Source organism: Nyctibius grandis, chromosome 27, assembly GCF_013368605.1.
Source record: "Nyctibius grandis isolate bNycGra1 chromosome 27, bNycGra1.pri, whole genome shotgun sequence".
In the NCBI taxonomy this organism is placed as follows: Eukaryota; Metazoa; Chordata; class Aves; order Nyctibiiformes; family Nyctibiidae; genus Nyctibius; species Nyctibius grandis.
In genome coordinates this window covers 4563784-4591719 of record NC_090684.1, presented here as the reverse complement: position 1 = coordinate 4591719, position 27936 = coordinate 4563784, and the positions used below count along the sequence as shown (strand labels likewise).

General features: G+C 57.1%; 2 protein-coding genes across 5 annotated transcripts; one reads left to right on the top strand and one right to left on the bottom strand.

Annotated features, from left to right (window-relative positions):
* Window positions 1–5803: 5803 nt before the first annotated feature.
* MTCH1 (mitochondrial carrier 1) lies at window positions 5804–18630 on the bottom strand. The gene is made up of 13 exons (XM_068419530.1): window positions 18573–18630; window positions 17691–17962; window positions 16817–16901; window positions 14948–15054; window positions 14450–14527; window positions 14090–14147; window positions 13587–13638; window positions 12736–12795; window positions 9422–9515; window positions 9012–9059; window positions 8752–8819; window positions 7977–8052; window positions 5804–7539 (listed from the first exon to the last, which is right to left on the bottom strand). Exons 1-13 carry the CDS (start codon window positions 18628–18630, stop codon window positions 7465–7467), a joined length of 1131 nt encoding a protein of 376 aa, XP_068275631.1. The 3' UTR covers window positions 5804–7464.
* On the top strand, window positions 18155–27444 carry FGD2 (FYVE, RhoGEF and PH domain containing 2). 4 transcript variants are annotated; one of them, XM_068419157.1, is made up of 17 exons: window positions 18155–18818; window positions 20678–20942; window positions 21621–21701; window positions 22209–22357; window positions 22694–22850; window positions 22972–23110; window positions 23659–23717; window positions 24112–24258; window positions 24670–24762; window positions 25089–25168; window positions 25247–25277; window positions 25386–25478; window positions 25708–25833; window positions 26034–26180; window positions 26570–26713; window positions 26798–27056; window positions 27227–27444. In XM_068419157.1, exons 1-16 carry the CDS (start codon window positions 18754–18756, stop codon window positions 27026–27028), a joined length of 2007 nt encoding a protein of 668 aa, XP_068275258.1. In that variant the 5' UTR covers window positions 18155–18753; the 3' UTR covers window positions 27029–27056; window positions 27227–27444. The 4 variants fall into 4 exon arrangements, with proteins under 4 accessions (XP_068275258.1, XP_068275257.1, XP_068275256.1 ...); XM_068419156.1 differs by having other exon boundaries at window positions 27147–27444; XM_068419155.1 differs by having other exon boundaries at window positions 26798–27444.
* Window positions 27445–27936: the final 492 nt, after the last annotated feature.

Here is a 27936-nt window from a genome sequence, read left to right as displayed (position 1 = left end):
CAAGGGCCGGAGGACTCGATGGGAAAGGGTTTGGGGGAGAAGGCAGGTTACAGCAACAACAAAGCGACTGAGCAACTGGAGGAACGAAACGTTATTTCAAATCAAAGGCAAAAAAACCCCAAACCGCACGAACAAAAAAAAAAAAAAAGCCCAAAATTAAGAGTGAGGTTCGATTTCGTACCAAGGCAGCAAGAGAGACGCACCGTGGAAGAGAGTGGTTTTGTTGTTGAGTGGTGGCTGGATTTAGCTCCGCTTATCCGGACAATCATCGGGGAAGGATCCTTTTTCCGAGAAAGGCCAGTTTGAGTGAGACAGCTTTTTTTTTTCCCTTCTCTCGCTCGCTCTCTCCCCTTTCCTTCTCCTCGCAGCTCAACGCCAAGAAATGGGCGGTGCCTGGATGCCAGGCTCCATCCGAACGAGACACCCAAGGCCAACGGAGGCTGGCACAAAGGCGAGCTGGCAGGAATTCCTGCACTCGGAGCCGCGCGCCCACGGGACGAGCCCGCCACCTCCCAAAAAATCAACCTCCGACATCACCCGCGCCGGAAAGTTACCCCGTTGGGCTCGAAAACACCCCGCACGGGGGAAAAAAAGGACAAGGGGAGGAAAAAAAAACCCAAGACCTTCCTTTGCATCGATGCAGGTTAAACAAAAGGCCTGGGGAGGTGGATTATTTTTTTTCTGCCCCCCTCAGTGTCCTTCTCCCGCCTGCCCGTCCCTCTCCTCCCTCCTCGCGCCCTCCATCCCGGCTCCCTCGCCTGCCGCCCCAGCGTCCAGGCAGAAATGAGCCCTGGGCTCCCTCCTTCCTGGTTTTAGCACGACAGGAGGCGGCGGGTCCTTGAATAGGAACGCACACACCCAATGTGAGAGGGATCTGATGGGGGGGGGAGAAAAAATAAGGACTAAAAAAAATATATATATATATATACAAACAACAACCCACCCACCATGGAGGAAGGCTGGGAGCAGTCGCTGCCAAGGGGGGTGGATTGGGGATGGTTTGGGTGCCAAGGGGTATTTTTGGCCTTTTTTTCTTCTGCTGCCCTAGCACCTGGGTCGTGCCGATTGTAAAAGGCGAGTCGCAGCGGGTTGGAGAAGGGACTGGGGAGAGGAAGAGAAAGGGGGGGGGCAGCCGGGGTTGGTAGTGCTGCTGGGGAGATGCCAAAAAAACAAAACAAAACACGTTTTCATTTTGTCTGCACCAGCCTGGGCGCAGGCGAGAGAGGGAGGGAGAGGGAGGCGCACGCTGGGCTCGGCCGCGGGCCTGCGGCCACGTCCCTCCGCAGCCGCCCCGGCAGCCGCTCCCGCTCCCTCGTCCCCCTCTCCCTGCCCACCCGCCTTCGCCTGCCAAGTCCGAGTTGGCACGGCTCCCTCGGCCGCACCGAACAAAGCCGTCAAACCCATCCCCGAGCCGGCGCTGACAGTAAGCAAAGTGACAGGCGCATCTTCCGCATGTTAATCCAAACAGCGAGAAGGCGAACGAGCGGCGGAGGCCCCCCCCCTTGCCATGCACGCACACCCCCCCCACCCACCCACCCTCCGCCATGCCGCCGACCCACGCACCCCACCCTTGGCACCCACCGGCCCTGCCGGCCTCGTGCAGGGATGCCGAGGCCCCCGCCGGCGGGAGCACCGAAGCCTCCTCGTCGGCGAGGTTTAAATGGAGCCGAAAGCCCCGCTCGGCGGGCAAACGAGGCCACTCGGCATCTGCTGTACCTGTTCCCGCTGCCTTCATCTCGCCTTGGAACCGTGACAAGAGCGCACTCGCCTCTGGTGGGCTCTCAAAGCCGCGGGTCTGTAACCCTTTGCAGGAAGTTGGCACCGATCCCAGGTAGGACTTTACTCCCCGGCTCTCGCTCGCTCTCCCCCCACCTCCGCCTCCCGCTCCCTCCCCTCCATTCCCCCACCCATCCTGTCCCTTGGGCCCCTCTCACGTCCCCCCAAAAAACACCTTCCCGGCCCCCCATTTCCCCTCCGCCTCGTCGGCTGGGGGGCGACACGAGGGGCGGCCGATGGCGGCCGGGTGCCCGCCGAGCCCCACGCGCCCGCCGCCCTTGCACACATACCCTTTAAGGATGACCTGGGCAAGACAGAGAACAACAACTTCCTGCTCCGGCTCCCTAAAACGCCTGTTTCCACGCAGGGGTTAGGCGGCGCGGCGAGACGGGGGGAGCTGGGAGGAGGTTTGGGGGTTTGTCGTCATTGAACCATGCTTTTTTTTTTTTTTCCTTATTCCTTTTTGCCTTTTTGCTTTTTTTTTTTTTTCCTTTTTGCTTTTTCCCCCCTCTTTTTGCTTTTTTTTTTTGCTTTTTTTGTTTTTTTTTTAACATATATTTTTTGCCCGGCAGCCCGAACCCAACGCGAAGGGGAAAGGCAGAGAAAGAGAAATCAAATGAGAAGAGAATAGCTCCAAGTCAGCAGGACAATGCACGGGAAACGGGGAGATTAGCGTAGCTCTCGAAATCCATCGCGCCCGCCCCGTTTCTGAACCGTTCGCCCCCGCGCCTCGTCTTTTTTTTAATACTCCCAGCTCCTGAATTATTCCAGTCCACGAACGCGCAGTCCGGAGTCCCTCGGAGCTGCCCAGGAGCATTGCAACAGGAAAGAAAGCAAGCGAGAGAGGGAGAAGCCAGGCAGAGCCCTCACAATCGAGCAGCGAGAAGAGCAAGGAGAAATTAACATCCAATTAGTGCCGTGTTTAACGAGGGAGACAGAGGCGGCTGTTGTTTTATTGCCCTGTTCTTTTCAGGCGCAGCTGACAGGCAGCGGGGAAGGCACCCCTGCTCCAAGTGACGTCATCATATTTTATTTTTTAATTATTTTTCCCCCCCACCACCTCCTTTTCCTCCTCCAAGTTTCACAGAAACGATCTCGGCAACTCGGCCAGGGAAATTCGGGACTTTCTCGCGTTCACGGTGGCTCCCCCCTCCGCCTCCGACCTCCTTCCCCCCCCCGCCAAGTCCACCGACACCAACCCCGGAAAAACAAACGCGCCAACCCACCCCAAAGTCTTTGTTCTTCCAAAAAAAAAAAAGAAAGGAGGAAAAAAAAATAATAATAAACACTGGGATCAGAGCCGGAGGGAGCCCGGAGGAGGTTTCTCCGCGTGCGTGTCTGTGCGTCTGTCCCCTCTCCCGTCCCTCTCCCCGGACGGCTCCGCTCGCCTTGTAAAACTTTGCGGCATGTGACGCTGCTCCGGCCTCCTCTGGCAGCCTGACAAGAGCCGCGCCGCACAGCGCAGGCGGCTTTTAAGGGAGAAACTCCACTCCTAAAGATGAGAGAATTAACACAGGGGTTTTTTTTTTTTCAGCAAGGGACGGCGCCTCGGACAACGGCCGCCACGGCGGAGGCGACGCGGCCCCTCGCCACGCTGGGTCACTGCACAAGAGGGGTCGAGGCAAAAGCTGGGGAGACATTTCCCCCCTCGGCAGCTCGCTGGGCCTCCTGCTTCTCCCCTGGGATGGGGACCCGGTGCCATGCGAGCGTCGAGGGATGCATGTGGGGGCCACGGCGTCTCGGCTGACCCCGGCCGGCCTGTGCCGCCACCTCTTTCCCCCAAGGGCTGGGGTCTCCTCGGGGTGCGATAAAACACCGCCAGCTTCCCCCGAGGGCCCTGCCATCCTGCGAGGGGTCGTGGCTCTCGGCTTGGGGGGGATTTGAGGGAGTTGCCCCCCAAAAAAGGGCCCGCAGCAGGCAAGGGGGAGCGCAGAAGGCAGCTGTTCCCAGCGTGGCAGGTCAGGCCACAGCGCCGAGCCCTTCGTGGCCTTTTCTCCTTGTTTCCAGCTGGGATTTCTCTTGTCCAGGGGACCCGGCTCCTCTGTAACCTCCTGCTTCAGGCAAAGGCCATCCCAGGGGACGGGGCCACCCCGCGCCCACCGAGGACAGGGCTGTGCGGAGACAGGGGACAGGTCCAGGGCCACCACGCTGCCAGCACCTGGGTCCGGTCCAAGTCCCCACCCTGAGCAATTCCCGGCACCAGCCAGTCCCACCTCCCTGGCAGCAGGATCTCCTTCACAAGGGTTATTATTTTATATTTTTTTTTTAAAATAATTATTTGCCTACGTGGAGAACAGTGCAAACAGCCTTATCGAGGGCAGCCGCGCCGCGGGGGCACTTCCTCGAGCACGGCCGCAAGACGGGGCCCCTCCATCGCTGCCGGGGCTGGCAGGGGGGACACAGCAGCCCCTGGCCTTCCTGCTGACCAGACACCACGGTGATGGGCACCGTGCAGCCATCGGGAGAGCTCTGCTCGGCAGCTTTCCTCCCAGCTCTGCGGCAGGGACAGCGGCACGGCCCTGGGGGGGGTTTTGGCTTTAACTGAAGGGTCTTTAGCAGGACAGCTCTGCAATCGGTCCGAGCTCAGCTGCACTTTCCCTGGGCACACGGGCTTCACCAGCACATCACTGCTCCCCAAATCCTGCCAGACCCAAGTGTCCCAGCCCTGCAGAGAGTCAGGGCAGCCTTGACCTGAGTTTCCCTCTCCCTGTACGGTCGCTGCCTCCATTCTCCCCCCAGCAGCTGGGAGCAAATGAGGCCAAAGTCCCGGCAATGTTTTCCACCGAGCGCTGATAAACCGCACGGGCACAGAACAGCCACGATCTCCACCCATCCCGGTTTTGTGCAGGAGAGAGTCAATATTTAAACCCAGGTATGTTTCCTGAGCAGATAGGAGAGCGCTGGGGCCATGTGCGGGAGAAATCCCCAGCTCCATCCTGGGTGCCAGACCTAAACCTCGCCCTACACCCGTTCATTTGTTCTCCTGACCATGGGTCCATGACCCTGGATCCCTTCTGCTGTGGGAGAGGGGCCCCGTCCCCACCAGCTGTGCTACACGAGCACCAGCTGCAGGGCTGGGCACCTGCTAACGGGGCAGCAATTTAAGGGAGGGGGGTGGCCAGGCAGGGTTTGGGTTGTCTCCTTGCCTGCTCTTAGTGCAGACACTGTCCTCATGTTGTGACATCCCAAATGAAGGATGGGATAAGAAGAATGAGGGATAGAAACAGGAGGTAAGAAAATATTTAATCACCCTATGAGCAGCAGCCCCTGCTTCAAGGTAAGGTTTAAAACCTGGGTTTCATTTAAATTGACCAAAAACTGTATTAAAGTGTTGTGTTTCCAGCAAAGTTTGTGGGTCCCAGTGACCTGGGCAGAAATAGCTGGCAGGATGCTTGCTCTGGGGCAGATTTACGTAAATTCCTCAAAGGAAAGGAAATGGCACTTTTCATTGTAGTGGCTGTAGCCAGGCTGTGCACAGGGTGCAGGAGGTTTTACAGGCGTGTGACCAGCTAGAAGGTGGCCTTAATTTTGAGGGTAAAGGCTTATATTCCTGAGCAGGCGTTGTGTGACCTGGGAGATGCACTGCTGGGTGCTGGGGTAGGCAAGAAACCAGCTAATGTGATAAAAGGCCAGTGGGTCAGGACCCCATGAGCTGTGCAGGGGAGGATGGAGTGGCTGAGCCCATGTGATGGGTCTGACAGCAGTAAAGGGTCTTCATTGTCCCTTCCAGAATTGCTCAGGGTCAGTTTTAACCCCAAATACCCATTTTCATGTATGTTGGGCAGCCAAGCCCACTGCTGCCTCCACCCTTGCTCCAGGTGCTCCCAGTTTGCTCAGCCTAAACCTGCTGACCTTCCATGGAGGTGAGGAAGATCAGAGGGAATCTGAGTTTGCAACAGCTGGTTTAGCCCTGGCTTTGGGGAAGAAACCAAAGGAGATGCCTGTCTTAAACAGAAACCTTCCCTGATCGAGGGAGACTGTTATGCAGAAAAAAATAACACTTTCTTAAAAGAGAAACACCCAAGAGTTGTTGTTTTATAGCTGTATTTTGGAGCATAGTTAAATCCTCTTTGAAATCATCTCCGGTGTTAGGGAACAGGGCCATGCATTATTTAACTTCTGTTACTGTAACATAAACTGTACGGGAGGAAGGGAGGACAGACAGGACCGACTTCACGACACCGAAGGGAGCGGGGTGGGGACTGCCGGTCCCAGCATGTCCCAGTGCTGTCCCGCAGGCCCTGGCTGGGAGGTGTGGATCAAACCCATCTGATGGAGGAAAACCCCTGTACGATAGCGGGTCGGGGTCCTTAGAGGACCAGGATGGGATGTGGCCCCAGCTGCTGCTGCAACAGCACATGGGAACCTGCTCAAGGACCCCAAAACCTCTTCCCAGGGAGTGCAGCAACACCTCTGTGCAAAAGACTGCTTCGTGGGGGAACCAAAATGGGGGAAATCTGCTGAGGAGAAATCCTGCCCTGCTGCCACCAGTGAGCTCTGCTACGCAAGGTCCAGCCGTGCTCCCCTGCACATGAGGAGCCCTTGACCCCAATGCCTTGCAAGCCTTTGGCCAGCTCCTGGTTTATTCCTTTATTCCAGACAGCGACGGACCGAGTGCCCGTCCTGCCAGGTGAACCCTTCAGGGTGTAGCTGTTAGCAGGACGCTGCCACGCAGCAGCCCAGCGCCACAACACGTGGCTCCGTGTCCATCGGCAGAGTGGCGACAGTCAGGTTTGGCAGGAGCCTGGTGGGGCTCGTGGTCCTGCCAGCTGGGAGACACTCGTGCGATGCAGTTGTGCCAGCACAGAGACACGCTGCACCCGAGCATGGGCCTGTCCAACACAGGACCCATCTCCCCTGAGAAATGCAGCCAGGCTGCCTGCCCAGGTTACACCCAGCAGCTCTGTTGGGTGTATCCTAAATACAGCCCGTCCCACTGCAAAAAGCCTTTCCAAAGTGGTTACCACACGCAGCTCACATCCCTCCCCACGTGCTCTCTCCATGTCCAAGTCCCAGCACTGCCCTGGAGCCAAGCTGTACCTGTCTCTTTGGGACTGTGCTGCTCTCTGTAGTGGGACTCTGTTTCTCTGTTCTATTTTGATACTCTAATTTCCCTTTCATGCCTGTGGGCGGTGGTGCGGTCCCCACTGTTCAGGTACCCTCAAAACCTTCAATATGGGTCGTGGGGTTGATCTTGCCCAGGATGAGGGACTTGCCACACAAACATTAACCTCTCCAGAAGAGACAAGGCGGGAGGCTGGTCAGTGGGCGCAGCCTTCCCAGCAAAGCGACCTTGGATCCTCCTGCTGCTTCTCAGCTCAGGCAGAACGAAGCAGTCTTTTCTCTCTGCATCTTGGGGCTGGCTTGTTCAGTACCCTGGGCATCTTCTGGTTTCCCAGACTTCCCCAGTGACTCCAGAGCTACAGCCTGGATCAAAGAGACAAGACAACTCCCTTCTGCTCTCTCTGCTACACGTCCTGGTCGAGACAGCCACGAAGATGGGGCTTTGGTCCAGCTGGAGCCTGAAGCCAGATCTCCAGAAGCCAAGTTGCTGCTGGCCTTACTGGAGAGGAGGTGTCTTGTTCCAGCACCACAGACTTTGGGTTGAAAAGAAAAAATATACGGATATCAAAACAAGCTTAGGGTTTCTTGAGGAGTCCAAGCTCACCACCTCTCCCTGCCGAGGAGTCAGTCGATGGGGAAGCAGGCGGCTGGCACGGGCGCTCTGCGGAAGAGCAGGCTGGAGCCACGGAACAGCTGCCCCTGAGGAGGAGAGAGCACAGGGTCAGGGCAGCTGCGCTGAGACCTGGTCCCTGCAGCTGGTTTAGCAGGGACTGACTTGCACCCACCGCAGGGCTGCAAGGCCTGAGCACCCCGGAGCTACAGAGGAGAGATCAGGGTTTCAGCCCCATGAGCACTGGGGTCGGGTGTTTCCCCCAGGGATTACTGATAAGAGAAGGGCAGAGCCACCTTGCTTGGCTGTGGGCAATGCACTTGCCAAAAGCTTGCAGGCTGCAAGCTCGGGGCACGTAACGGGCAGACCAGTGCTGCCATGCCTGATACCAGTGCCGTAACTGGAGGGATGGCAACAGGTTACAGAGCGCGTCAAGGATGTGGCACAGGCACTTTTTGGGCAGCGCTGGAGACCTCGGGAAGGAGCAGAGGGAGCCCAAAGCCCTGCATGTGCCCCGCTGCCTCACCTGAGCACTGAGATACCTCCAGCAATGGATCCAGGACGTAAACGCAGGAGCGTAGGGAGGGAGGCCGGCGCGCAGCCTGCGTGACAATGAGAGAGAGCCAAGGTGGGCTGTACAGATGTCACATTATCCAGAGGTAACACAAGAGCAGCGATAAGTGTAAGCGAGGACACAGAACCAGTGTCTGCACCGGGCTGAAGGCCAAATGACCGGCTCGTTATTTACAATGCAACAGATCACATAATTTAATTACCCCTGGAGTGTACAAACAAGGAGCGTTACCTGGATACGTTAAGAGTCCAGGGCTATGTGCTCTATCTACACCTTCAAGAGGGAGCAGATATCGAGACATTACACCAGCGGCTTGGATCCAGTCCTCTTCCCATGAGCATGAATGCAGAAGACTTCTTGGAGCAGTGGGACTGGGAAAGCAAGCTTGGGCCTGCTCCTGTCTGCACCCATCACCCCATTAGGAGCTTTGTTTTCCCTTGAGTCAGCACAGTCCCTTGGATCCCTTCTGCCTCTGGTCTAGTTCAGATCAGACCACACCACCACGACTCACCCTATTTCTCTCCACTTGAGCTCTTATGCTGCCCTTGTCTGTGCCCTCTGATCTAAAATTATAAGCAACCTGGGACAGGAAACGAGCCAGCTCTGCGAGGTGCCGTATAGTTTACGGTTCTGTATGAAAGCTTTACGATCGTTAGCAAAGGATTTGGGCAACAAGGGGCTGGAAGAAAGGAAGGGAAAGCCTTAGATCTCAGTGTGATGGACATACCCACAGTTGTTCACTGCCATGAGATCTCCCACGAGAAGGAAGGGGTACGTCAGCATGCTCACAGCAATCTGAAAGCACAGAAAACTGGTAGCCTCTCTGATGTTCACCACGTTAAAAAAGCTAGTTCCAGCTTTTGCCTGTTAGCAAAGTTATCCTCATCTTGGGATATAAAGTGCAGACCAGCCTTTGCCCCCAGACCACGAGCTCTTACCCCACAGATGGCAGGAAGAGGAGAAATGATGTGGCAGCTGCCTACGTACCCCCATCACAAACTTTGTGTAGCTCCGGATCACCGATGCCTGGCTGAACTGGAAAGAGAAAGCAAAGGGGTTGTGGAGGAGGCGGATGACACCAGGCTGTCACTGTCATTATGTGACATCCCTCTGAGCCTGAGACGATAGGCGTGGGGCAGGGCAAGAAGGCAGAAAGCAATAGTAACCACACTGCATCCCAGCTGAGAATTGGGGAGGACATCTATCAACCTCAGCCCCTGAACTGCAGCTGAAACACAGCCCTGAGCAGACAGGGCATCTTTAGCACTTCCACAGGGTTTTAGACAAAGCCCAATGTCTGTTTGTATTAAATTAACCATTAAACTCCCATTAACTCCTCATAACTGTAGGTGCTTGCTACGGGCCCCCCAAACCCTCCATCAGGCACTTCCACTCACGTTATCATCCACCGCGTAGGTGTTGATGAAGTGAGCCAGGAGGTTGCAGCACCAGAGGAAGATGACATCCCCCAGGATGTGAGGGACCAAACCGCTGCAACGGCAAAAAGAGGGGGGTGAGGTGCAGAAGGGTCCCAGTGCTGCCACCCCAGCCCTCCCTCCCTCCACCAGCATAGAGGAACCCCACTCCACCAAAATGCATCTTTACTTTGGGAGGAACTGAAGGGAAAAGGAGATGTTTCAGGGAAGAGCACTCCTGGCCTTCAAAAATGGTCCTATATGAGCTGCCAGCTGCTCTGGCCGGGCAATGCTCTAGAGTAGGAAGTTTGGGATCTGTTGTTTGGGCACAACTCAGCCAAGTCCCCTTGTTCTACCTCAAATTCCTTCTTGGCCAAAATCCTGCTCTGAAACCCAGGCAAGACACAGATGAAGCAAGTTTCTGTTAAGCTCATTTTGCAGATGCTCTTCAGGATGCAGAATGAGAAGTTCCTCTCTCTGTGGAATCTCTCTCCTTTTAGAAATTAAAACGAGGGGCGTTGTTCCTGCAAAACCTGCTCTACTGCAAAGTGGGATTTACTGGTGGCAGCACTCCAGTCCCTCTGATTTTCCCAGTCTCTGCTGCCACCTGGGAGTGTGGGGACACGGGGTGATGTGCTGCTTTGCCTTACACCTCTCATGATGAGCGGGCTGGAGCTTCCAGCAGCACAAACACCCCCAGCTCCCGCAGCTAATGGCACTAAAACATTAATAAAGCCCTTCAGAGGGGTTTTTCACTTTGTCAGCACTTCAGCAGTGTCTGTGCACTTGTGCCACTGCAGAAGGATCCAGGTGTGTGTTCACCAGCAGATGCGTTCAGAGAGTTCTTCTGAAAAACGAGGCTGTCAAGAGCCACACAAGTGTTTGCTGGCCTGGAAAGAGCCACCTCCAAGCACGCTAGTCCAAGTCATTGGTTTCCTCCCTGCCTCTTTGGACCACTTTTAGTTCCTGCTGTGGTCCCTGCAGCAGCAGAACAGCGATGGGGACTGCATGCTCTGATCCAGCCTGCTTCGCTCACTTGCTGTTAGGGTTTGTATTTTTTGGAGACAACCTGTGTATTGTCAAGGCCCCGGCAGCTCTGGAGATGCAGCCCAGGTCTCAGTCTAGGCACAGCAGAAGTCTTCAACAGAAGATGTGTTGGCTTAAAAGATGTGATACATGAGAGCAACGGACAGGACAAAGAAATCAAAGCGCTCTGGTCCCAAAGAGAGGGTCTGCCTTGCATTCAGCCTTTGTAAAAAAAAAATCCTTTCTCTAACTCAAAGCCAGGTCTGAAGCAGACTCCTGAGCTGCTGAAGATACAATGGGGGCTTAATAAAGACCAGGAACAGAGGGCTGGGCCAGGACTGGGCCACGGCAGCCTGTAAGGAAAACCTCACCGACCTGTCAATAGAGAATCAGATCGTTTGTTCTATTTGCAGCACGGATCCCAGCCCTGTCTTGTCTCCATCATCAAAGTCATGACGGATGCTGAGCCTGTGTTTATGGGATGACTGAAAACCAGGGGTCTGAGAGAGACACAGAAAGGGACTAAAAACCCTCAAATTCATTTGTGCTACAGTTGCCTGGTGAGACGTCCGAGGAGCTCTGGACTAGGAATATTTTTAGACGACAAGTCATTAAAAGCTGAAACAGCAGCAGGCAGAGGGTGAAGCCTGTAGTGTATGGTGACGTGACCTAGCAGGACAAACCCCAGCGCCAGGCAGGGCTGGGACAAGCCATCTCTGAGGTGACCACACGCAGCACTCTCAGAGCCCCAAGGACAACTTTTTTTCTGGCCTGCTGGCAGGCAGGAGACTGCTGCAGATACGCGGGGAAGCGAGGTAAGTCCATCCCCTGAAAAGTCTTTCTCTCTAGCCAGAGCGAGTGTGTGCCACTGTCATTCGTGCGTAGAGGTTATAAGGCCATGAGAAGTGCGTGCACCGCAGTGATTTGAAGGGAGCGGATGTGTTTGGATGGTGTTAGGAGGGCTGAGAGCAGAAAAGCTGCAGTTTGGTCCCACAGATGCAGTTTGTGTTCCCCTCACCGCAGTGTGATTTCCCCAGCGGGGTTGTAGAGCACGTATAACTTCAGAGCCCCCCTGAGACATTTTGGGTTCTGTTAAAGCTTTTCCTGTGAACTATTAAGTTTAATTAGGCTACCAACAGTGTTTATTTTATGTGGAGGAAGGGAATGCGGCAGCGCCTTTCATGTTATTTCCTCGGGAGGTGGAGGAGAGGGAAGGCCGCTGGGCAGCGTGCTCCAGCCGTGCCCCACGCACAGGGAACATCCCAGAGGAACCTGTATTTAATGGGAGCAGATTTGGGGCTGCACAGCTCAGCAGAGTAGCTGTGGGCTGCAAAAGGAAGATGCGGTGATGCTCGATTGATGGGGTCTCTGCAGACCCCTGGCCCTTTCCCCCTGGGGAAGGACAGGGTGAGACCCTCTGCGATTGCTTGCCTCTTCCTGATGCGTTCATGTTTCATCTGGAGGCCCAAAATTTGTGACTGCAGAGCCAAAGGCATCAGGCCTGAAAACCCCTCCCGAAATTTTGGAGCTGCCTTTACTATTATTGACATAATAAAGGGAGTTATCTCCCCACCGGGAGCGGAGGCAGCAGGTGGTTCTGCTTTTATATAGATGTGAAAAAAAAAAAAAGGCAAAAAGTGTTAATTAAGGGTTCAAGCAAAATAGGTGTCCACTAGACTTCCACTTCAGAGATGCCATCAATTCGCTGTGCTTCGTAAGCGGGTGGAAGCACCTTTCAGCTCCTTCTGGTCCAGGCAGCGATGCTGCTGAGCCGGGCAGCATCACGCTCCTGCCGTACAGGCAAACCTGCTGCCAGCATGAACCACCTGCTCACTACAAGCACCCACGGTGCTCTTCAGAGGAATGGGCTTCTTACCCAGGCCCTGGCTTTTATTTCAACAAGTGGTCTCATTGTTGCACTTGATCTTCGTGCCTGTTGCACAAACAAATGCTTTAAATGGCCCTTTGCTGAAACACAAAGAAGTGTGGTGGGGAAAAAGGAAGGTAAGAAAAAATACAGGGGTTTTCTCTGGGCTCTGAAGGTTTGAATGAAGATAAGATCTGGGGCGAACTTAATGGTCAAACTGGAGTGCTGTCAAAGGCACAGATTTAATCTGTGCTCATGGGAGTGATGTGACAGTCCCGTGGTCAGACAAGGTTTCAGATGAGGGGAGCTCAGCGTGACTCTGACTGAGGTTGGCAGAGCAGCCAGGAGAGCCACCGGCGCCTTCAGACTATGGGAGAAAGTATTTAAACAACAACTCACGTACACGAAGAATCCCAGGATCCCTTCTTCCTTAAATATCCTGCCAATGGCGCTGAACACACCGCTGCCAAGAAAGGAAAAGAGCTGTGAGCGTGCAGGGCTTGCTCCAGCTCTGTCCCGCACAGCTTTGCTTGCTCTTTGCAGCCACCAGCCATGGCAGTGTCCCCCCCAGCCATCGTGCCAGCAACGCACCTTCTCCTCAACCCAGGAAGGAGGGTTGTGTCTGCGCTCTGCCAGTCTGTAATAACACCTGGAACAACACTCAACTCACTGACAACTGCTTAAATGCTGAAGCTAGAAGAGCTCTGCTTGGCTTTGTGTGAGTGGATGCACATGCTGCAACCACGGCACATAATATGTTTTGATTAGGCTGGTTCTCAGCCCGAGAGCCCTGGGAACTCGCACTGGCAGTCGTGAGTCAGCTGCACTTGTTTTGAGGTGGCTGCACATGTAGTTTTGCCCTGCAGAGAGGCAGGTATTACTGAAAAAGGCTTGGAAAAATCTTGCAGACAAGCAGGGCTGCAGCAACACTTTGTATTACTCTGCCTCGCTGCTGACTTCCCCTTCTATCAACACCTAAAGCAAAAAGGCAGGAGACTCGCTGTGTGACCAGCAAGGTGTGTTACAGCCACCGAAATCCCCATGAGCACAAGGCAGAACAGCAGCAAGCCAGGGACAGAGCCCAGCCCCTTCATCTCCCACTCACCCACCCTCTAACCACAGCTCAGATTCATTTTCTGGTCTCCCAAACCTCCTGGGTTGCCATATCCCCCACTGCATGGGAGTGTTTGGCATGGCTAACTCAGGGACTCGCGCTTCTGTGTGCCCAAACCCTCCAGAGCTGCAGCCACTCACCTGTATTTGACTTCCCGGCCGACGAACTGCACCATGCAGCGCATAGAGATCACTAGGAGGAAAGAAACATAGGGCTGATAAAGAAACTAATCCAGTTTGGGTCATGATGGATGTGAAGGAAAACGCAATCTGACCCTTCTGCCCTCCCTTCCCTCAACTCACATCACCTCCAGCTCCTCTCAGTGGTCCTCATCACTGCAAGACTCATTAGAAACCGGAGCCCTCCCCTAATCTGTAAGTGATGGGAAGGATTTCTGGCCCTAACCCCATGGGATCTCTAGGACAAGCTCTTGGATGAATGGGACGAGAGCACCTTGCTGCTCAGCTGGGTTAGTCCCTGATGGTCAACCAAAGGCTCAGCCTTCCTAAGCCACCCCTCAGACCCGCATCTGTTCTCTGGTTTCATACGAAGCCATTTCTGATAGAGAAGAGCATCAAGTAAACGGGGTTTGGGGGTGATTCGTGGTCCGGAGAGAGCTGCCAGGCAGAGGGACAGGACTCACCGTGCAGTGGATGGGAGACAACCCGGGACATGCACTGCATCATCATCTCGTGAGATGTCTGGGGAGAAAAAAACCACACCTGTATGAAAAGCTGCGCTGCCCCACCCGCACAGATCAGGCCCTTCCCCTGGGTGTAGTGAAACCCATTTTGTGTCCCTCTTTTGAAATCTGTTGTTCGTGGTAAACCTCTATTCCTACAAAATATTTCGTAGCTGGACACAGAGTGGCTGCTAAATACCACGGCCTCTTCACCCAGACTTTCTCTCCAAGCAATTTCACCCATAGCCCACAGTTTAAGCTTCCTTTGCTCTCCAGGCACATCCGCAGGGCGATCATTAACGTGCAACATCCACTTCTCACCTCTTTCACCACTTTCCTAAGGGAGGTCTTCACATCATCCTTGTTAGAAACGTGCTCCATGTCTTCCAGTGGAAAGGCCTGAGTGGGGAGAGAAAGAACATATGGTCAAAACTGTCCATAAAAAACTGTCCAAGGAGCAAAGGAAACCACGAGCAGTTGTGTTCTAGATGGGAGGAGAAGAAAAACAGGTAAGAAGGAACATAGAAGAAGGAAGGGTGGAAAGTAAAACAGGGGAAGAGAAGAGTCATGAAACTGCTTACAAAAGGCAAGTGGTTGTTCATATTAAAATTGTTTAAAAAATAAGTTTTGGGGATATGGGCACTGTCCTCCTCCTGTCCTGGAGGACTGTTCAAAGCCCGATGGAGAGGGATGGGTGCTTTATTCCTCCAGCCACAGCCGTGGCTGGGTGCAGGAGGCACGTGCAGGCTCCCTGGCCCCGCTGCAGTAGCACCGGCCGACCCAGCAAGCTGATTTATGGAGAGCGAAGCCGACCTTTACCTTCTTCACGCTCCCCCTGGTGATGGTTGATAAAGTGCTTGAGATGAGGCGAGGAGTAAGACCGCGGAAGAGGCCTCTTTTCCCATCCACTTCCACAATGTGTCTGGCTGGGTAAGAAAAGACCAGGCTGCTGTCAGTCGGGAAGGGCCGACTCACCGAGAGCACGCCAAACCCCTCCGGCGTTCGACTGAAACCACGCCAGAGCTCGGCACGGCAGCCGCTCTGCGGTCCCACCGTAAGTGATTTATTACAACAGTCCTAAATAAATTTCATAGAGGATGCAAAGAATCCTTAAGTATTCCCTGTCATAGCTGTCCAAGCTGGAAGGATAGCTTCAGTATTTTGGGCTACTTCTTGTCTTTTGAATGTTTTGCTCACCTGAAAGGGCTACAAAGGCAGTTTGGACCAATGCAGGGTAGGGAGGGATGATGGAACGAGTCCAGAGGAGGGCGACCAAGCTGGTGAAGGGTCTGGAGGGTCTGACCCACGAGGAACGGCTGAGGGAGCTGGGGGTGTTTAGCCTGGAGAAGAGGAGGCTCAGAGGTGACTTTGGTGCAGTCTACAACTACCTGAAGGGAGGTTGTAGTGCAGTGGGAGTCGGCCTCTTCTGCCAGGCAATTAGTGATAGGACAAGAGGACACAGCCTCAAGCTTCGCCAGGGGAGGTTCAGGTTGGACATCAGGAAGCATTTCTTCTCAGCAAGGGTCATTAGACACTGGAAGGGGCTGCCCAGGGGGGTGGTGGAGTCACCATCTCTGGAGGGGTTTAAGAAAAGACTGGACATGGCACTTAGTGCCATGGTCTAGTTGCCGTGGTGGTGTCAGGGCAATGGCTGGACTCGATGATCCCAGAGGGCTCTTCCAACCTGATTGATTCTGTGATTCTGTGATCTCATGTGGTGTGTGGTGTCACCTCCTCCCTCCGCCCAAGGGGATCAGACTCAGGGTTAATATGGTTCCTGCCCCACCACCTTCTCCCCGGCAAAATGCCTCAGGTCCCCAGTCAAAAAAAAAAAAAGCCAACGGATCCAATTTCTCCCTGATGTAACAAGGTGGAACGCAACCCACTACATGCTGGTGGGTACGGACTGCTCCTGCCCCCTGTCCTCTGCTGTCCCAGGGGAAGCCAGGCAGGCTCTGCACATCTCCACCACTCAACCCTGTAAATCTATTTGGAAAATGCATCTTCCGAAGGGTGGCACTGGAGCATCTCCAGCCCCGGGTGTCGCAGGACGGGTTTGCAGTGCTTACGTACTGCTCCTGCGCTGGGTCCCCGTGCCCCTGGGTGCTGCTGTCAGATTTTGGGATCGGCCCAACTTGACCTTTCAGGACTGTGCGCTCCCCTTCCCCACAGCAAACCTGCTGTGAGAGCAACCCCTGAGGTCCCAGAGTATTCACCCGCCTCTCCTGTGCTGCTCCACCCACAAAAAGAGAAAAATAGTACTTTTTTCTTTCCTTCTAAACATTACCTTCCCTTTTCTTGCTATTTCTGTCCCTGCAAGGCTCCATCTACAACACAAATGAGCAGGGCAGGGCTGTTTTGTAGCAAAGAAAGGTGCTTCACCATCTCTAACACAAGCAAAACCCTCCACCACCAAACCTACACCACCTAAACCCCCACCGCTACGGTGCAAACCTGGAGCAACCTGCCCCAGAAGGGGATGCAGCGCCGGGGCCACCCCCTCCTTGTCCCCAACAACAGGCAGGTAAATCTGATGGCTTTGCAACTAGTTGTAGCATTTTATGTCTTGTTGCAGGTTTGGGATGATCCCAAGGGGATGTGGGAGCGTTGCTGGAGGGCAGCTGGGGTGAGGCAGAGCTCCCAGCCCTGTTTTTGGGCAGGCGCTGGCAGGCAGGGACGTTCGCTCACCGTAGGTGAAGAAGCCGGGCAGGTACAGGACTTTCCTTCCCAGCACGTTTCTGCCAACAGTTGGAGGTAGGGGCTCGTGCCCGACCTGCCAAAAGAAACCCCATGAGCAGGTCCCTGGCCCTTGCCCGGTGTTCCTGAAGCCCCCAGGCCACATGGCCTCGATCCTGGCATCTGCAGGCTGCCGAAGGGCCACGTCCCCCCCGTCACGCTCAGACACACGGGGGTCCCGTGACACAGGCTGTCCCTTTCCCATCATACGGGGTCCCTGGGGTACAGGGGGTCCTCAACCCTCCCATTTTATGCGGGTCCCTGTTACAGAGGGGTTCTCGGGATGCCCATTATATAGGGGTTTCCCATCCTTCCTCACACAGGGGTCCCCATGGCAGAGGGTATCCTCATCCCCTCCCATTTTTACAAGGGTCCCCACTGTACAGGGTGTCCCCATCACGTCATATGAGGGGCTCCTGATGCCCCTGCTATAAAGGAGTCCCCACTGTACAGGGGCCCTCATCCCCCCTTATATAAGGTTTCCTATTCCCTGTTACACAGGGGGTCCCCGTTGTAGGAGGTATCCTCATCCCTATAGACTTCCCCATTGCACAGCTGCCCCCACCCTCCAGCTATACAGGGACCCCCGTTATGGAGGGTGACCTCGTCCCCTATTATATACGGAGGTTCCCATTACACAGGGGTCCCCCCATTATACAGGTGCCCCCACTGTGCCCACTGTTATAAATGGGGGCAGGACTGTACATACAGTGGTGCCCAGCACATGGAGGTCTCCATAGGGGCACTATATAGGGGTCCCCCCTCCCTTCACGACATTGGGGTCCCCGTTCCCCCCCCGTGCCACCCCCCCCCGGCAGCCCCACACCTGAACGAGCAGCTTGACGTAGAGCAGCGGGTGGCTGGCGGCGGCGAGCCCCGCTCCCAGCACCACGAACAGCCCCTCGGCGCCCTCGGCCCGGACCCCCCCCGGGCCTGCCGCCGCCGCCCCCTCCGGGCCTGTCGCCGCCGCTCGCCCCGCGACACCGCCAGGGGGCGCCCGCGCCGCCGGGGGCAGCGCCGCCGCCATGGCCCCCCGCCGCCGCCACTGCGCCTGCGCCGCCTCCCCGGTGCGTCTCTGCGTCACCACGGTGGGCGGAACTATTGCGTGAAGAGCGAGGAGGGAGAGCGGGCGGGACCATTGCGGGAGGGGGGCACGGTGTGAGGGCGGGGACGGGGCGGCCATGACAGGGCCCGGCGGGTGATGGCGAGGGCCGGGCCGGGCAGGGGGGAGGCAGCGAGGCCGTGGGGCGCAGGGGGGGATGTGGCGTGGTGGGGCCGTGCTCTGCGCTTCCCCGAGGGCTCCCCGGAGGGGCGGCCGCAGTAGGACACAGGCGGGGGGCTGTCTGTGGGGCCTGCAGTGCCCGGCAGCCGCTCGCCCCTTCCCTCCCTCCTTCCCTCCCAGCCCCTCCGTGGCCCCTCGCAGCAGCGGGGCTGTTCAGACCCACGAGGGGCAGCCCGGGCTCTGAGGCGCGGTGGGACGGAGCCCACCCCGTTGCTGGGGGGTCCCAGCAGGCAGGCGTGGGTCAGGCCCCGTGTCCTTGCCCCGTCCCCGCTGCTGCTGTGGCTTTGGTTGTGCCAGCGATTCGGGGCACACAGCGAGGTCCCCCCAAGCTGCACAAATTCCCAGTGTTTTCTCAGTGTTCCTCCTCCTTCCAACCTGCTGCGCTTCCTCTTTCCTTTTGAGGCCAACCCAGAGACTGTCTCCTACCACAGTAAGAAGGACAGCAGATGGTCTTCGCCTTGTGCAAATCCTCCACCCCAAACATCGTGGCTCCCAGGAACACCTCAAAGCAGAGAAGTGAAGAGAAGAAGGGAGCCACAGCCATCAGCACCCACCCCTGCAGCTCCCTTACACCCAGAACCTGCTCCCAGCTGGTGCAGCCAGTGCCATGGAGGGAGAGGCCGAGCATCAACGGAGCGTGTTGAACCTGGTGGCTGTGTTTGAAGAGCACTGGTAAGGAGGGCGCGTCCTGGGCGCTGCGGGTGCATTAGGGCTCCACGTGGTTGCGTTTTGGAAGGAAGAAACCCGCTGTGGAGGTGGTTTGGAGGCTGCAGAGAAGCTGATGAGGCAATTTGCTCTTTAACACTCAGATCTGTCCCAGCGTCTTCCTCCTGCTGCGGGTCATGGGCAGAAGTCTGAAAACCTCAGTGGGATGTGACTGACTTTGCTGGAGATTTCTATGCCTGGCTAAGGGTTAGGTTGTGGCATGCTTGTTCCCTCCGCACTCAGCACCTTTGCAGTCAGCCTGGCTGGTGAATGCTTTTTCTCCTGCTGCTGGTTTGCAAGTGTGTAGGCAGGGGTCTTCACTGGGAATTAACTGCTTGAACGTCTGGGAGGATTTGAACCTCAGGCAGCAGCCTCAGAGTATCCAGTTGTTTGCAGCCATGTGGCTCCTAAGAAAGGGAAAAGAAAGAATGGTGTTAAGGGGGAGAGCAAGTTCCTTTTGGGCTGCATGGCAGCCCCAGAAAACAGCACCTTCACTTGGGGCTGGGACCCGCAGACAGTGTGTGCGAGAGTTGGAGCGAGGGGATCTGCCTTGCCCCTGGTGTGGAAGTAATTCTGAGCCTTGGGGCGAGTCGTTGTTGTGGTCTGTGCCTCAGTTTCCCCATCTGTTGAATCAGGATACTGAATCTTGCCTTTCCCTGGACCAGTGGGGTGCTCTCAGTGAGCCTTATGAGGCTGGGTGGTTGGGCAGGTGAGTTTTGCAGCACTTCCTAAAGATGGTCAGGCACGAGATTGCCATTTTGCTGCTGCAGTGTGTTTGTTGTTTATCGTGAAGCGTGAGTTTGATTTAGAGGAAATAAAAGTAACTGAACGACTTTCGGAGGAAGCTGGGGAACCTGGAAAGGAGTATTCTGGAACAGAAAACAGTTTAGCCCAAGTCAGCTCAAACAGAAAGAGAGAAGTTCCCTGTTGGATCTGGGCAGGGGGTTTAGGCTGGCACAGGTCTGGGAGGGACAGATGAGGCCTCTCTGTCACGTGGAGGGTTACGCCAGCCCCCATGGACAGGAGGGGATGCATGCAGGGCTGGGAATGCACTCCCGAGCTCACAGACATGCTTATCAGCACAGGGATGGACCCATCACCCTCTTCAGATGAGCGTCTGCCACTCAGGTCATCTCCTATCCTCAACTGGGTGGGTTTATGTCCAGTTTCATCCTGGTTTTGCCCTCCTCCTCATCCCAGTCCTGTTTGCGAGCCACTGGTGGATGTCTTTCCAGTTTCTGCCCAGAGCAATTTACCACGGGGACCAGCTCTCGGATGACAGACAGCTCCCTGGCTGTCACCTTCACGGCCTGTGCCCTGTGTGGCTTCTCCCCCGTGCCTGCTCTGGACCTGTATTCCTTGTCTTTGCCCGGAAAGGAAAGAGAGAAAACCACCCCTGTGCAAAACCACCTACACCAGCCCTCCTCTTGGCTGACACCTCTTGGCTATTTGGCTTTTAAAGCCTCGTGCCCAAGGCTGCTGGCTCCCTGCTTCAGCTCCTGCAAAGGGCAGGGCTGTGCTTTGGGAAATAAAGGGCTGGGGGTGGGATAAACGGCAGAGTCCTGCTTTTCTAGAGCAGGATGGGGACTGACCACATCAGCAGGAGGCACTGGGAGAAGGGGGGCTGGATCCTGGCCCCCCTGGAGGATGTACGGGCTTTCAGACCCCGGGTTGTATCAGCAGGTTCGTAGCAGAGCAAAGCAGCATTGGGGTGCTGCTGTGTCTTATTGCCTTTGCTCGAGGATGGTGGCTTTAACCTGGGCCTGGGTGGGCTGCGCCATGCTGGGGGAACGGGTGAGTTGATTATGCTGATTCCTCCATGGCAGGGCCAGCAAATTTCCCTGGAGGGATCAGCACAGCCAGACTGCTCCTGCAACCAGCCAGCCCCAACAGCTTCCAGCGTCCCCTGCCAGCCAGGGCCAGAGCCTCTCCCAGATGGCTGCCAGGCACCAAGTGGAGCAAGGGAACGAGGAGGAGGAGCAGCAGGGTCAGCGGGGGCTCAGCTTCAAATGCCTCCGTTCTTTCCGCCACAAGATCAGGGAGGACAACTGGAGGAGGCAGCAGGACCCAGGCCTGGAGCCTGGCAGCAAGGTAAGCTCTGGAGGCGGCTCAGGCAAGGCTGGTGGGTGCCCACGCTCAGGCAGGGAGTTGCATGGGCTGGATTGGAGCTGAGGTCTCCGCTGGGCCTGAGCAAGGCCCTGCCCTGCAAGGGCTGGTGTGTGGGGTGACAGAGAAATAGCCCCTTCCCCGGTGCTTTGGGCACAAATTGCCCATAGTCTGATAGATCCAAGCAGACCTTGTCTTTTCCAGCTCTGATATAACTACACCAGGGGGGTCAGATGCGCAGGTGGGCCCAGCCAGGTCTGTCCCAGGGTGTCCCTGGGGCTGTGCTGCCCTTTACCGACTGCAGACGCATTTTTCAGGACTGCATTCAATTCCTCAGTGGAATTGCAGACCACGGGGTTAACCCAGCCCACCCTGCCCTGCTCCTCAGGATCACTAGCCCTGTATTGCCCCGGGAGAAACAGGCACAAAGAAAGGGGTGACCTAGGAGGACGTGAGCCAGGCTTCCCGACAGCCCCAAAATACTTTTTCTCCCCCCTTGTTTTTACCTTTGCTTTGTTGAGGTCCTTCCTTTGCCCCCACCTGGAGCGAGGTCCAGTTTGATGTGGGCTGTGAACGCTGGGGAACAGAGCTGCATCCCCTCGGGCTGGCAGGGAAAGCTCAGGTTGCAGCCCACGAAACTGAACCCTTCTTCTCCCCATGCAGGAACCAGAGGAAAAGAAAATCGCTCTGGAACTGCTGGAGACAGAGCAGGCTTACGTCAACCGCCTCCACCTTCTCGACCAGGTGAGCTGGGGAGCAGTGGGGCCCACATAAGTCCAGGAAGCAATAGCCCTGGTGCCATCTGCCCCTGCCAGCACAGCTTGGCCACCCCACGCTGACAAACCAGGCAGGACCACGGCATGGCTCCACACTCACTGATTTTCCTGTGCCCCTTGGCCTGCACTTGGACCCTGTGGCAGTGCCTGGGCTCAGGTCAGGGGATGCACAGGCCAGGGTCTGTTTCCTGGAGGCTTTGGAGAGAATGAAGCTGTACAGACGAGAGCCATACTGGGCTGCTGGTCTTCATGGCCAGAGAATGGGTCTGGCCTTTGCCTTTCCTACACCTCACACCTCCAAGGAGCACCTTTGTTCCAGCAAAGCCTTCCATCCCTCCTGCTTCTCCCTTGGGGCCTGGAGTTTCCCTCCTGCACAGTCAGGCCTTTCCACTGGGTGATGTGCCAGTCTCAGGTAGGGACCCAGGGTCCTCAAGCCTCTTCCTGACCCTTTTTACTCACCCCTTCTTTCTTCCAGATATTCTATACAGAGTTGATGAAAGAAGCCAAAAATGGGAAGACGGTCCCAGAGGAGGTGGTGAAAATGATCTTCTCTAACATCTCCTCCATCTACCAGTTCCACGCCAAGTTCTTCCTGCCAGAGCTGCAGAAGCGCATGGAGGATTGGTGAGGAGGAGGGGAGGGCAGGGCACCCGGGTTGCTTTGCCAGAATAGGGGGGTGGTGGTGAATTTGGTCTCCCAACAGGAGCCAGGGAGCTCAGCCTGTTTTGCTCCAAATGGCTTTGTGCTGGAAAGCGCTTCCTTAAAACCCTCCAGCCCACATCAGGGTGTTTCTGAAGAGCGGGGGTGACATCTCAGGTGGTTTAGGGGTGTGCCCAGGCATGAACGGCCCAGGATGGCAGCAAAACCTCTGTCCTCCACCGTGTACGAGCTGCCCCTTCACTTTACCCCTCGCTGTCTGCCCCAGTGGACTGAGTGCTGCTGTGTGATTCCCTCCCCCAGGAGCCGCAGCCCGCGCATCGGGGACGTGATCCAGAAGCTCGCGCCCTTCCTCAAGATGTACGGCGAGTACGTGAAGAACTTCGACAAGGCCGTGGAGCTCATCACTGTCTGGTCCGAGAAATCCCCTCCCTTCCAGGAGCTCATCGCTGACATCCAGGTAACGGGCCGCGGCAGGGTGGGGGACCGCAGCGGTGCTCCCCAAAATCCCCCTGCAAGGGGGAAGCAGTGCAGGGTGGGAGCTGCCTGGTCACTGTTTCTCTGTCCGTGTCTCTCCCCAGAAGAGGAAGGTGTGCGCTAACCTAACGCTGCAGCACCACATGCTGGAACCTGTGCAGAGGATCCCGCGCTACGAACTCCTCCTGAAAGATTATGTCCAAAAACTACCGCCCGAGTCCCCGGACCGGGAGGATGCAGAGAGTAAGGGCTCCCTCTGGCTCTCCCCACCGTGGGGGGTGTCAGGGTGGGTTTGTGGGGGAAGTAACAACCCCTGATGTTGTACACAGACATCAGGATACCTGGATTCTCTCACCAGCTGCCCTGTGCCCTTGGATAAATCTCCCAGTCTGACCCTTTTCTAGCAGGGAGAGGGATTAATCGGCCCTTTCAGGGTCTGTGGAGGTCAGCAGGTGGGTGGTGGTTCAGGACAAAGATGGTCCGTCCAGAGCATCCTCTAGGGAGACCTGCAGTGACCAGGGGAGCTGTCAGACCCCTACGGATCACAGCAGCTCCCAGTCCAGCGGGGCTGGAGTGATAAAGGAGCTGCCTGTCTGTCCCCAGCACCCGACCACCCCGCACAGCCCGGCCGGACCCAGACACTTGCACAGCGTTCAGGGCCATTCAGGCTGTGTCCAGGGGAGGGCAGCAGCCACCGCGCGTGGCTTCCCCGTGGGGGAGAGACCCAGGGGTTTTCTCCCACAGCTCCCCAGCAAGTGTTTAACCCTCCTCGCTTTCTCTTCTCGTTGCAGAGGCCCTGGAGATGATTTTCATGGTGGCCAAGCACTCGAACGCAGCTATTGCTGAGATGGTGAGTGCCTGTCCCAGCTGGCAGTGCTTTGCAGCTCACGGCACGGTGATGTGCCAGATTTCCTCATGGCCTCATTGCTGTGTGACTCAGTGGAGCACAGCCCTGCCCTGAACGGGACAGGAGCACTGTGGGTTCAGCAGAGGAGGTTAGACCCTGCTCTTGGTGCCTGATCGCATCGCCCCGGGCCTGGGGAAGTCACATCTGCAACATCAGCCGTGCTCTGACCGGCTGTTTGGGGCTGGGAGCTGCTCTTGAAGATCAGTCTGGGCTGAGAGAGATGTGCCACCTCTCCCAGCAGTCAGCAACTGGCCTGGGAGGTGGGGACGGAGGGGACCCAGGGGTGACAAGGTTGTGGCTGCTCAGCCTCCTAGGCAGGTCCCTCTGGCTCCCCCAGGAACGGCTGCAGAACCTCTGGGTGGTCTATCAGCGGCTGGGCCTCGAGGATGACATTGTGGATCCCTCCAACGAGCTGATCAAGGAGGGGCCAATCCAAAAAATCTCCACCCGTAACAACAGCACGTCGGAGAAGTACCTGTTCCTGGTGGGAGCTGGGGTGCCTGGGGGCAGGGGCAGGGAGCAGACAGGATGGGAACGGGGACAGGGGCAGCACAGCCTGGCTGGGGTGTTGCTGGGTCATCTCTACACAGAGGGAATGAATTCAGAGCTGGGGGGTTTGGCCCCACTAGTGCAGGGCATCCCATATAGGACGTGGTTGGGAACCTGCTGATCCCCTGGGCACAGCAGCCCTTGGGGGATGCCACGCTCCCAGAGCGCTTCACCTTTGCAGGGTGGGCGAGGGCTGGGGCAGAAAGTCACCTTTTAGGCTGGATTCTTCCCAAGGACCAGCTCAGCCCCAGGGGGGTGAAGGACCCTAGATCCCAGGGAAGCCCCCAGCTCTAAACAGGCGGGTGCTGGGCTCCGACCAACCCTCTCCTCCCTCTCTCCTGCCCAGTTCAACAACATGCTGCTGTACTGCGTGCCCAAGGTCATCCAGGTGGGCGCCGAGTTCCAGGTCCACCTCCGCATCGACGTGAACGGCCTGAAGGTCAGGCAGACACCTTGTATTTGTGCTTCCCCCAGACCCTGGCTCCTCCAAAATTCACCCCACTCTGGGGTGTAGTGGGGCTGCTGCCCCGCACTTCCTCGGAAAGGAGGGAGGAGCTGGAGCCAGGGGTGGCTTTGTGGGTGAGGAGCATTGGTTGTTACACTCTGATCCTGTGAAAATAGCAGTGAAATCTTGTGCACGTAGGATTTGAGGGGCTGAAGGGCTTGTGCCCGAGGGAAGTCCCTGTCCCCCACATCACGGAGGAAGGTCTGTGTGTGCTGGAGGTGGGTCCAGCTGCTCCACATCCTTTCTTCGGTCTCTCTCAGGTGCGGGAGCTGAACGACACGCAGTTCCCTCACACCTTCCTCATCTCAGGAAAGCAGCGGACGCTGGAGCTGCAAGCCAGGTACAGGGGAGGGTGGTGGTCCTGCAGACCCTCAGCAAGGAAGGACAACGGCTTATCCGTCTCCTCTTTTGTACCCAGGTCTGGGGAGGAGATGAACGCCTGGATCAAGGTACCACTGAGTGCTGGGAGAGGCGGCTCATCTCTCACACCCCAGCTGGATGCCCTGTGGCAGGGGCAGCCCCCCTGCCTGCCCCACCAGCCCTGCCTTCCCCTCTAGGCCTTCCAAGATGCCATTGACAGGAAGGAGAAGAGGAGTGAGACCTTTAAGACAGTGGTACATGGGCTGGAGACGGGCACCCACCCGTTGAAGGTAACCCTCCTGCCCTCCCCATGCCTTACCTGCCTCCAGTAGGTCTACCCCTGTATGGAAGCTCAGGAAGAGCCCACCTTGGCGTGCCTCAGTTTCCCTAGCTAAACAGAGCTGGGGGGAGGCTGCGGACAGCGAGAAGGGCTGAGGAGGGGAAAGGGTGAGGGCAGAGGGGCTGAGACCACCTGGACCACAGCTAGCCAGCCCCAGCTATGCCGTCTCCCACCCCTAGACAGAGGAGCTGGGCCGCCGAGCCCCACAGTGGGTGCGGGACAACCTGGTGACCATGTGCATGCGCTGCAAGGAGCCCTTCAACGCCATCACGCGCCGGAGACACCACTGCCGAGCGTGTGGATACGTGAGTCGCCCTGTCCCCCCCTCTCTTCCCTCCCTCCTAGCCTGCCCGCTCAGGTGGCCTCTGGGGCAGAAGCCCACCTCTCCTACACCTTGTACCCCTTACTCAGGGCTGCTCCTGCCCCTCAGCTCCTCATGGCCTTGTCCCTGGGATCCCCCCAGCCCTGCCCCAGTCTCACCAGTGTCCCTGTCTGGTGGTTGTAGGTGGTGTGCGCTCGCTGCTCGGACTACAAGGCGGAGCTGCAGTACGATGGGAACCGCCTGCACCGCGTGTGCCAGGAGTGTTACATCTTCCTGACGGGCCACGTGGTGCTCGAGGACCGGGAAGGGAAGCACAAAGGCATCCTGGAGGTGAGCTCTGCCCCTCTCTGCCCGTCCTCCCCATGCCCTGCTCTTCTGTCTCTCCTCCTTTGAGCTCTGCCACCCACCCTGGTCCCCACCCCGCTGTCACAGCCCAGCCATGCGCCTGCAGCAAGAGGGGTGGGAGTCGCTCCCGCAGCAGTCAGAGGGTGCCTGCGACTTGCGAGGCTGGTGGATGTGCTGAGCCCCCTCCCTCCTGCCCTGTGAGCCTCGGGACCAGGCAGGATCTCAGCAGGACCCTCACAGCCAGGACTGCCCCTCACCTGCCCCTGGTTTGGTGGGGTTTTGTGGAGCAGGCAGAGACTTTCCCACTCCAGTCAGTGCCCTTTCTGCCTCTCTCCTCCAGGTATTTAGGGATTTGTTTGTTGTTTTTTTGCCAGAAAGGCGCTGCAGAGGTGTCAGGCAGGAGTTTGCTGTGCAGTTCCCTGCAGCTGCTGGACAAGAACGGCAAGGGGGGCACGCGGGGCTGGTTCGTGATCCCACGGGATGATCCCCTCGTGCTGTACATCTATGCAGCCCCCCAGGTAAGGCCGGGCTCTGCTCCATCTTCAAGGGCCATCCCCGTGTGCCCACCCCCTGCCTCCCACCGCTCTCTCTGCTCTTGGCAGGATGTCCGAGCCCACACCTCCATCCCGCTGCTGGGTTACCAGGTGAGGGACCTGCCCCAGGGCGACTCCCGCCACCTCTTCCAGCTGGCGCAGTCCCGGCAGGTCCACACCTTCGTGGCCGACACCAAGGAGCTGAAGCGGCGCTGGATGAGGGCCATGGCGCGCTCCGCTGCGGGGATCACGCACCAGGAGGAGGGTGAGGATGCGGAGTCCTGTGATGAAGCAGAATGAGGCCCGTGCCCACCTCCTGGGCTGCCTGGTGGGTCAAACCTCCTCTTGCCCATCCTGCTCGCAGCAGCCTCGGGCAGACGCTCGACCTCTCTGCGCTTTGGCTTTTCATCACGAAAAGGGCAAGGCAGCAGCACGTTGTCATGACACGGACAAGCCATGTCCCCCTTCCCCTCCCTCCTTGCTCTCCACCCTGGACAGAAGCGATGGAAGTGCCCGAGCCGTGAGGTGGAGGGAGAGCTGGTGGGTTTTGGGGAGCCCGTGCCCCTGCAGCTGTGCCGCCGGCTGCCGCCCGAGGGCAGCAATGCCTCAGCCTTCGAGCCAGGCCCTGGCGCCGGATGGGTGCAGGGGAGATGCCCAGTTTGGTGAAAGCATCTGTGGAATCGGGACTGCTGTGATAAATTCTACCTGCAACCCCTGTGTGTGGTCCAAGGAGCCTTTTTGGGGTGTTTTCCAGAGCGCCCGGTGGGATTGTCAGCCTTACCCGTAACCCTGCAGAGACCCAGCTTGTAGCTCACCCTCACCGAGCTCAGGGACCCGAGTGCTGGATTGAGGATGTCCCTCTCCCAGCCTGTCACCCCTCCTGGCCTCACGCTGCTGCAATCCCGTGGTGTGGGGGTACCCCTTAACCACAGACACCCCCAGCCCACGTCACTGAGCCAGCCAGCCCTCCTGCCCCTCCCAGACTTGCCCTGCACCCCATCCTGCCCACAAGCACCTTCCACCCTTGTACCTCTCTCGGTCATTAAACGGTCTGGGACAAGGCTGGGTCCACACGGGTGGCGCCAGGGCAGCGATGCTGGTGAGATACGGCAGAATTCCCCTCTCCTTTGTCAGCTTAACAAGCACCCCTCGTCGTTTCACACAGTGCCATAGGCTGCAGCCCTGTGTTTTTCTCTCCGCATCCTCTT